General features: G+C 40.7%; 1 protein-coding gene across 10 annotated transcripts in view; it reads right to left on the bottom strand.

Moving 5' to 3' along the window:
* Positions 1-9977, bottom strand: part of PABIR3 (PABIR family member 3) — a 417014-nt gene that overhangs the window by 374146 nt on the left and 32891 nt on the right. For all 10 annotated transcript variants that reach the window (XM_058441500.1, XM_058441502.1, XM_032757646.2 and 7 more), the window contains one exon: positions 9760-9816. In XM_058441500.1, the coding sequence (XP_058297483.1) occupies positions 9760-9816 (57 nt within the window). The remainder of the gene's footprint in view (positions 1-9759; positions 9817-9977) is intronic.

Here is a 9977-nt window from a genome sequence, read left to right as displayed (position 1 = left end):
GATTGTGGAAGTTGGATTAAACTGGGAGAGACAGAAAATCTATTGGGATATTATTTCAGTAATCTAGACCCATGGGACAGAAGAAGGAAGCAGCAGTGACAACAAAGAGGATATTGTCAAGGAAGAATTAGTAGGATTAGAAGCCTAATTGGATACAGTAGAAAAATAAGGAAGAACTGAAGATAAATCAAGAGCTTTGAGTCTTAAAACTGTGACTATTTTGATACCATACAATGAGGTACAGAAAATGAGGGAATTGGAGAAGATAATTTAAGAAGATAATTAGTCTTTTAAAAACAATGGAATAACAGTAAATTCAGCAAAATGTAATTGTTAGTATAGTTCTTCGATTTAATATTATATAGATATTCTCCTCTAGTGTGAAACTCAAAAGTATTTTGTAGTTCATTCGGTCAACAAGTAAACAGCAGGTAGTTTTCTGAAATTGAGATAGAATTCTGCTTAATATTCCTCCCACTGAAAGTTGGAGCATTAGCTAAAATCAGCTATTGAAGGTTGTTAGGAGAAGAGTGTTGACTCTTTTTCATTTATGTCTTGCCTATTTCCAAAATGGATTTGAGATGGCTTATAATAAAATAAGACTGTTAAAATAAGTATAAAAGGTCAAGAGCTATGTATTATAACTGTAAGAAGCAGAGTACAGTATACTAGAAACCTAGTTTAAGGAGAGTTGTTATACTTGGATGTTAAAGTTAGCTTTCCATTTTTCAGGATACATGGTAAAAATGGGAACTGTAAGTTACCAACTTTTGCTCTCCGAGCAGACTACATCTGAAAGATTTTAGTTACTGAGTGCTTGCACAGTACCCAATAAAGGCTTGTTGAAAGAACGAAACAATCTGTAAACTAAGATTAAATTTAAATTTTTTTTTTTTGAGAAGGAGTCTTACTTTGTCACCTAAGCTGGAGTGAGTGCAGTGGCACAATCTCAGCTCACTGCAACCTCTGGCTCCGGGGTTCAAGCAATTCTTCTGCTTCAGCCTCCCGAGTAGCTGGGATTACAGGCGTGCCTCACCAGGCCTGGCTAATTTTTATATTTTTAGTAGAGATGGGGTTTCTTCATGTTGGTCAGGCTTGTCTCGAACTCCCGACCTCAGGTGATCTGCCCGCCTCGGCCTTCCAAAGTGCTGGGATTACAGGCGTGAGCCACCGTGCCCAGCCAGCAAATTAAAAAAAAATTTTTTTTAAAGACGGAGTCTTCTTATGTTGCCCAGGCTGGTCTTGAACTCCTGGCCTCAAGTGATCCTCCTGCTTTGGCCTCTCAAGTCACTGGAATTACAGGCACGAGCCACCACGCCCAGCTCAATTTCTTTTTATTGATTTTTACTTAAGACACTACAGAGAAAGTTAAGTTGTTACTGGGTGCCAATGACTCATATCCTGTTTAACAAATCAGGAATTAAATATAAAGCTATATAACAAAAAACTGTGAGCAGACTGTTATGGGTTGAATTGTGTCCCCCCAAATTCCTGTGTTGAAGTCCTAATCCCCAGTGCCTCAGGACGTGACCTTATTTAGAGACAGAATATTTTCAGAAGCAAGCAGGTTAGGATGAGGTCATTAGGGTGGGCCCTAATCCAATATGACTGCTGTCCTTCATGAAAAGGAGAAACTTAGCAACAAACACATGTACAGGGAGAACACTATGTGAACATGAAGATAGCCATCAACAAGCCAAGGGCAGAGGCCTGGAGCAGATCCTCCCTCACAGTCCTCAGAAGGAATCAACCCTACTGACACCTTTATCTCAGACTTCTAGCCCTAAGAAATGTGAAACAATGTATTTCTGTTGTTTAAGCCGCCCAGTTTGTGATACTTTGCAATGGCAGCCTGAGCAAACTAATATACAAACTGTTTCTGCATGGCACTTATTTATGTTTAGAGCTTTGGGAAACAGGGAACTACAGACTGAATGCATTCAGATCTTTTGGAATACAAGCTCAATTTTTATTAGGGGCCACACATGGTGGCTCATCCCTGTAATGCCAGTACTTTGGGAGACTGAGGCAGGAGTACCACTTGAGGCCAGGATTTCAGGACCAGCCTGGGCACCACAGGGAGACGTCATCTCTCCAAAAATTTAAAAAATTGGCCAGGCGTGGTGGCTCATGCCTGTAATCCCAGCACTTTGGGATGCCAAGGTGGGTGGATCACCTGAGGTCAGGAGTTCCAGACCAGTTGGACCAATATGGTGAAAACCCGTCTCTACTAAAAATACAAAAGTTAGCCAGGTGTGGTGGTGGGTGCCTGTAGTCCCAGCTACTCGGGAAGCTGAGACAGGAGAATTGCTTGAACCCGGGAGGCGAAGGTTGCAGTGAGCCGAGATCATGCCACTGCACTCCAGCCTAGGCAAAAGAGCGAGACTCTGTCTCAAAAATAAATAAATAAAATAAAATAAAATAAAAAATTATCCAGGCATGGTGGTGTGCACCTGTAGTCCTAGCTAGTTGGGAGGCTGAGGCAAGAGGATCACTTTAGCCCAGGAGGTTGAGGCTGCAGTGAGCTATGATCATGCCACTACACTCCAGCCTGGGCAACAGAGCAAGAACCTGTCTCAAAAATAAATAAATAAAATAAAATTTTTATTAGAAAGGAAAATTACACAAAATAATTCCTATTTAGGAATAATAACTGTGTTTAGAAAATTAACTTCTAGCTTGATGTCTCAATCTCTTTAATACTTAAAAAACAGCTAACAACAACAGTTGAGAAGAAATTGTCCATTAACTGCTTAATAGGAAAGGTGTAACATAAACTAAATATTGGCCCAGAACCTAACATTGACTTGGGGCTGTGTGCCCATTTAAAATTAAAAGCAAATTTCATCATACTATTTTACAGGAGGCCAGGCGTGGTGGCTCATGCTTGTAATCCCAGCACTTTGAGAAGCCAAGATGGGCGGATCACCTGAGGTCAGGAGTTTGAGACTAGCCTGGCCAACATGGTGAAACCCCCTCTCTACTTAAAAAAAAAAAATTAGCTGGTTGGGGTGGTGGGCGCCTGTAATCCCAGCTACTCAGGAGGCTGAGGCTACAGAATCACTTGAACCAGGGAGGCAGACGTTGCAGTGAGCTGAGATCGCGCCACTCACTCCAGCCTGGGTGACAGAGTAAGACTCTGTCTAAAAAAACAAACAAACAAACAAACAAACAAAAACTATTTTACAGGAAATAGAGGATAAAACAATATATTAACACCACATGGAGGCAAAATCAGAATGTGGGACATTTTACAGGACAAATGGCCTCCCTGGTTTCTTCAATAAATAAGAGGCATGGAACAAAAAACAGGCAGAAAATGCTGTTTTACAGCATGGTGCTGGTACCAAAACAGACATATAGACCAATGGAACAGAACAGAGACCTCAGAAATAACACCAGACATATACAACCATCTGCTCTTCAACAAACCTGACAAAAACAAGCAATGGGGAAAGGATTTCCTATTCAATAAATGGTGCTGGGAAAACTGGCTAGCCATATGCAGAAAACTGAAACTGGACCCCTTCCTTATACTTTATACAGAAATTAACTCAAGATGGATTAAAGATTTAAATGTAAAACCCAAAACCATAAAAATGCTAGAAGAAAACCTAGGCAATACCATTCAGGACATAGGCGTGGGCAAAGACTTCATGAGGAAAATGCCAAAAGCAATTCTAACAAAAGCAAAAATTGACAAATAGGATCTAATTAAACTAAAGAACTTCTGCACAGCAAAAGAAATTATCATCAGCGTGAACAGGCAACCTACAGCATAGGAGATAAGTTTTGCAATCTACCCATCTGACAAAGGTCTAATATCCAGAATGTACAAGGAACTGAAACAAGAAAAAACAAACAACCCCATCAAAAAGTGGGCAAAAGATATGAACAGACACTTCTCAAAAGAAGACATTTATGTGGCCAACAAACATAAGAAAAAAAGCTCAACATCACTGATTCATTAGAGAAATGCAAATCAAAACCACAATGACATACCATCTCATGCCAGGCAGAATGGCGATGACTAAAAACTCAAGAAACAATAGATGCTGGCAAGGCTGTGGAGAAACAGGAACGCTTTTACACTGTTGGTGGGAATGTAAATTAGTTCAACCACTGTGGAAGACAGTGTGGCGATTCCTCAAGGATCTAGAACCAGAAATATCATTTGACCCAGAAATCCCATTACTGAGTATATACCCAAAGGAATATAAATCATTTTACTATAAAGACACATGCACACGCATGTTTACTGCAGTACTATTTACAATAGCAAAGACATGGAACCAACCTGAACGCCCATCAATGATAGACTGGATAAAGAAAATTTGGTACATATACACCATGGAATACTATGTAGTCCTAAAAAGGAATGAGATCATGTCCTTTGCAGGGACATGAATGAAGCTGGAAGCCATCATCCTCAGCAAACTAACACAGGAACAGAAAACCAAACAATGCATGTCCTCACTCATAGGTGGGAGTTGAACAATGAGAACGCATGGACACAGGGAGGGGAACAACACACATCAGGGCCTGTTGGGGGGTGGGTGGTGAGGGGAGGGAACCTAGATGACATATCAATAGGTGCAGCAAACCACCATGGAACACGTATTCCTATGTGACAAACCTGCACATTTTGTCCATGTATCCTGGAACATAAATAAAATAAAATAAAATAAAATAAAAATGCTGTTTTAAATAAAAGAGATCTAAGAGATATATATCAACTAAATGTCATATTTGGATTGTGTTTGGATCAGTTAAAAAATGCATTTGTGAGAATTAGGAAAAATATAACATGGATTTAGATGACATTAAGGAATAAGGTAATTTGTTATGCATAACGATGGCATTGTGATTACGGAGAAAAAAAGTCCTTCTCATACCCATAAACTTGGGTAAAAAGATATGTCAGAAATTTACTTTAAAGCACTCTCTCCCACCCCTAAAAGAGAAGCAGATAGATGAAAAAGGATGTACAAAATGTGGATAATCGTTAAAGCTGGGTGTTAGGTACATGGAGATTCTATATTCCATGTTTTAAATTTTCCATTTAAAAAGATTTTTTTAATGCAGTACTCTTGGCACTATGCATAATTACAGTCGTCCCTTGGTATATGTGGGGAAATGGTTCCAGCACCCCCCCACTGCAATACCAAAATCCACACATCCTCAAGTCCACAGTGGGCCTTCTGGAACCCGAGGATACAAAAAGTCAGCCATACATATAGGAGGGTTTCATATCACAACAATACTGTATTTTTGATCTCCATTATCTGTGTATAAGTGCACCCACACCATTCAAATCCATGTTGTTCAAGTTTGGAGGTTCCTCAAAAAATGAAAAATAGAGTTACCATATGATCCAGCAATCTCACTCCAAGGTATATCACCCACCAAAAAGGAAATCAGTATATAGAAGAGATATCTACATTCCCATGTTTATTGCAGCACTGTTTACAATACCTAAGATTTGGAAGCAGCCTAAGTGTTCATCAACAGATGAATGGATAAAGAAAATGTGATACATATAAACAGTGGAGTACTATTCAGCCATAAAAAGAATGAGATCCAGGACGGCACGGTGGCTCACGCCTGTAATCCCAGAACTTTGGGAGGCCGAAGCAGGCAGGATCACCTGAGGTCAGGAGTTCGAGACCAGCCTGGGCAACATGGCGAAACCCTGTCTCTATAAAAAATACAAAAATTAGCCTGTTGCGGTGGCGTGGGCCTATAAACCTAGCTACTCAGGAGGCTGAGGCAGGAAAATCACTTGAACCTGGGAGGCAGGGGTTGCAGTGAGCTGAGATGGCGCCACTGTACTCCAGCCTGGGTGATAGAGCAAGATTGTCTCAAAAAAAAAAAAAAAAAAAAGAATGAGATCCAGTCGTTTGTAGCAACATGGATGAAACTGGAGGTCATTATGTTAAGTGAAATAAGCCAGGCACAGAAAGACAAACATTGCATGTTCTAACTTATCTTCTTTTTTCTTTTTTTTTTTTGAGATGGAGTCTCGCTCTGTCACCCAGGCTGGAGTGCAGTGGCGCGATCTCGGCTCACTGCAACCTCCGCCTCCCAGGTTCAAGTGATTCTTTAGCCTCAGCCTCCTGAGTAGCTGAGATTACAGGCACCCACCACCACGCACGGCTACTTTTTGTATTTTTAGTAGAGACGGGGTTTCACCACTTTGGCCAGGCTGGTCTCGAACTCCTGACCTCAAGTGATCTGCCCACCTCAGCCTCCCAAAGTGCTGGGATTACAGGTGTGAGCCACTGCGCCCAGCCTCATGTTTTCGCTTATTTGTGGCAGGTAAAAATTAAAACACTTGAACTCACGGAGATAGAGATTAGAAGGATGGTTACCAGAGGCTGGGAAGGGTAAATGAGGGGTGACGAGGAAGTGGGATGGTTAATGGGTACAAAAATATAGTTAGAAAGAACAAATAAGACTCAGTATTTGCTAGCACAACAGGGTGACTATAGTCAATAATAATTTAATTGTGCATTTAAAAATAACTAAAAGGATAATTGAATTGTTTGTAACACAAAGGATAAATGCTTGAAGGGATGGATACTCCATTTACCCTGATGTGATTATTACATGTTGCATACCTATATCAAAATACCTCATGTACCCTATGGCACCCATAAAAATTAAATTAATTACTTTTTAAAAACCCAGGTTGTTGAAGGGTCAGTTGTAATTCTTTTCATCCTCAAAACGATTCTATGAGATAGCCAATATTATTCCCCCCATTTTGATAAAATCAATGCCCTTATTGATGTTGTTAAAGTGTAATTTCAGAAGGTAATGGGGAGAGAACCAGACATTTCTGTTTTGCACTTAAAAGGTTAAGTTTAATAGGGACAAAGAAGTCAGTCAAAGAATGCATGTAAAGAAATATGCAACTTATGCCAGGCACAGTGGCTCACCCCTGTAATCCCAGCACTTTGGGAGGCTGAGGTGAGCAGATCACTTGAGGTCAGGAGTTCGAGACCAGCCTGACAAACGTGGTGAAACCCCATCTCTACTAAAAATACAAAAAAATTAGCCGGGTGTGGTGGCACGCACCTGTGATCCCAGCTACTCAGGAGGCTGAGGCAGGAGAATCCCTTGAACTCAGGAGACGGAGGTTGTAGTGAGCTGAGACAACGCCACTGCACTCCTTCCTGGGTGACAGAGTGAGACTCCGTCTCAAAAACAAAGAAAAAAAAAAAGAAATATGCAACTTAAGATATCTATCAGACCATTAAACTGTTGAAAATAAGTCTTAATTTTCCATTCAATCAGTATCCAGACTGAAAATTAATGTTTTTCTCTTTTCCCATCTCATTCATTTTCTACTTATATTTCATTTTTAAATATTTATAATATAAATTATGTTACTATGGAAATAAACTGCATTAAACTTATATTCCTAACCAGTGTAAATTAGTATTTATATCAAGCTTCGCCAGCAAATAGCAACATGTAACCCATTTTCAAATATTTGGTTTAATTTAGGAGAAGCAAAGAAACATACTGCACAGATAAACACGAGGTCACTTTACTCCTTTGAACTTATTTCATTCCTTAAGAATTTCAAAAAATAGCTACATACAAAGACAGGAGTAAAAGCAAGTTTTACCTACTAAAAAGTAAAAAAACAGCCTGGTGCGGTGGCTCACGCCTGTAATCCCTGCAATTTGGGAGGCCGAGGTGGGCAGATCACCTGAGGTCAGGAGTTCAAGACCAGCCTGGCCAACATGATGAAACCCCGTCTCTACTAAAAATACAAAAATTAGCCAGGCATGGTGGCAGGCGCCTGTAATCCCAGCTACTCGGGAGGCTTAGGCAGGAGAATTGCTTGAACCTGGGAGGTGGAGGCTGCAGTGAGCCAAGATGGAGCCACTGCACTCCAGTCTGGGCAACAGAGCGAAACTCTGTCTCAAAAAAAAAAAAAGGAAAAAAACCGTTTTTACCATACTTTCTTGCTAGCAGATAAGCTGACCTTAGGGAAGCCATGCCACAGGGGTGAAAGGGAGAGAGGGAAAGGAAGCAAGAGTTGGAGGACTAATAACTAGGATTACAAGATGGTATTATGGGCTTTGTGCACTGAAACAGGGAAAGGGGAGCTGGAAGATAATCCAGTAATCTGGGGCCAAATCTTGGCTCTGACATTCACCAACTCTGGAGATTGGGTAAATTGCTAAATTTCTCCCCTTTTTAGTTTCTGACCTTATAAAGTTGTTGTAAGAGAAAATGAGACCACAAATGTAAAGTACCTATTAGTGCTAAGTGAATAATAAGTTAAGCCTCTCTTAGGGGGGAAAAAACATCTGCTTGTAGCTGGGTCAAAAAAAAAAATACCACCTGTGGCGTAGTGGTGATTTGATCTTTTGAGTTCTGTGGCTAATCCTTGGATAATTAAAAGGTTGAATTCTGTATTATGCTTGTGCTATTAAGCATGCATGTGCACATGAGTGCACACCCACCCACATACACCCTCCCAACCACACACACAAACACAAACACACAAACACAGAGACTGCATGCGTGCACATGGGCACAAAATATAAACCAGTGAGGTACAATGTGTCCCTGAACTCAGATCACTAAGAACAAAACAATAGCATGAAGGCCATTTTATCTGTCAAAAAAACTCATCTGAGGGTTAAAAAAATAATAACTACAGTTATTATGAAGCTGAAAATTAATTTTTTTTCCAGTATTTCTTGCTGATATTGTGTGCGGAATTAGTGGGTTGTTGGTCTCACTGACTTCAAGAATGAAGCTGCGGACCCTCGCGGTGAGTGTTACAGCTCTTAAGGTGGCGCGTCTGGAGTTTGTTCCGATGTTCGGATGTGTTCGGAATCTCTTCCTTCTGGTGGGTTCGTGGTCTCGCTGGCTCAGGAGTGAAGCTGCAGACCTTTGCGGTGGGTGTTACAGTGCTTAAGGCGGCGCGTCTGGAGTTGTTCGTTCCTCCCGTGGGCTCGTGGTCTCGCTGGCTCATGAGTGAAGCTGCAGACCTTCGTGGTGAGTGTTACAGCTCATAAAAGCAGTGTGGACCCAAAGAGTGAGCAGTAGCAAGATTTATTGCAAAGAGCGAAAGAACAAAGCTTCCACAGTGTGGAAAGGGACCCGAGCGGGTTGCCCGAAAATTAATTTTTATGTATAGCATTCCACTTTCAGATCCTGGAAGAAAGAGGCTAGACTCAAGGTATAAGAGTATGCAGTATTTCTAGAAATTATTAATTAATTAAAATAGTTAATAAGCCAAATAAAGTGCTTCTTCGTTTTGTTTTTTTTGAAGAAATCATTCCTAGAAATAAAAACTTAATATTACATGTGACCTCACTTAGAATTACTGAAACATAGGTATTTTCACAAAGAAAAATAAAATTTACTTTTTTATTTTTATTTATTTATTATTTATTTTTTTATTTTTTTGAGACGGAGTCTTGCTCTGTCGCCCAGGCTGGAGTGCAGTGACGCAATCTCGTCTCACTACAAGCTCCGCCTCCTGGGTTCACGCCATTCTCCTGCCTCAGCCTCTCCGAGTAGCTGGGACTACAGGCGCCCGCCACCACGCCCGGCTAATTTTTTGTATTTTTTAGTAGAGACGGGGTTTCACTGTGGTCTCGATCTCCTGACCTCGTGATCCGCCCGCCTCGGCCTCCCAAAGTGCTGGGATTACAAGCGTGAGCCGCCGCGCCCAGCTAAAATTTACTTTTTTAAATGAACAGCTGTCAGTTTGGAAAGTCTTCTTACCTGTTTGATTTGATGAAGGCGGCTGATGGAACCATGAAAGGGAGAAGGTGGCAACAACTGAAATTTAAAATGTAGAAGTCAAGCTTGCTTTAATGTTTCTGATTAATTACGTCTAAACATTAAGTCAATGTTGAATTACCTAAAATATTTATTTAGTGTCTTATGCATGCCAGCAACAGTTATCAGTTAGGTTCAAAGTTAAAAAAAGATCCAACTGG

The sequence above is a fragment of the Hylobates moloch genome, unplaced genomic scaffold, assembly GCF_009828535.3.
Source record: "Hylobates moloch isolate HMO894 unplaced genomic scaffold, HMol_V3 SCAFFOLD_7, whole genome shotgun sequence".
In the NCBI taxonomy this organism is placed as follows: domain Eukaryota; kingdom Metazoa; phylum Chordata; class Mammalia; order Primates; family Hylobatidae; genus Hylobates; species Hylobates moloch.
The sequence above is the reverse complement of the archived record's forward strand: the minus strand, read 5'-3'. Positions and strand labels throughout refer to the sequence as shown.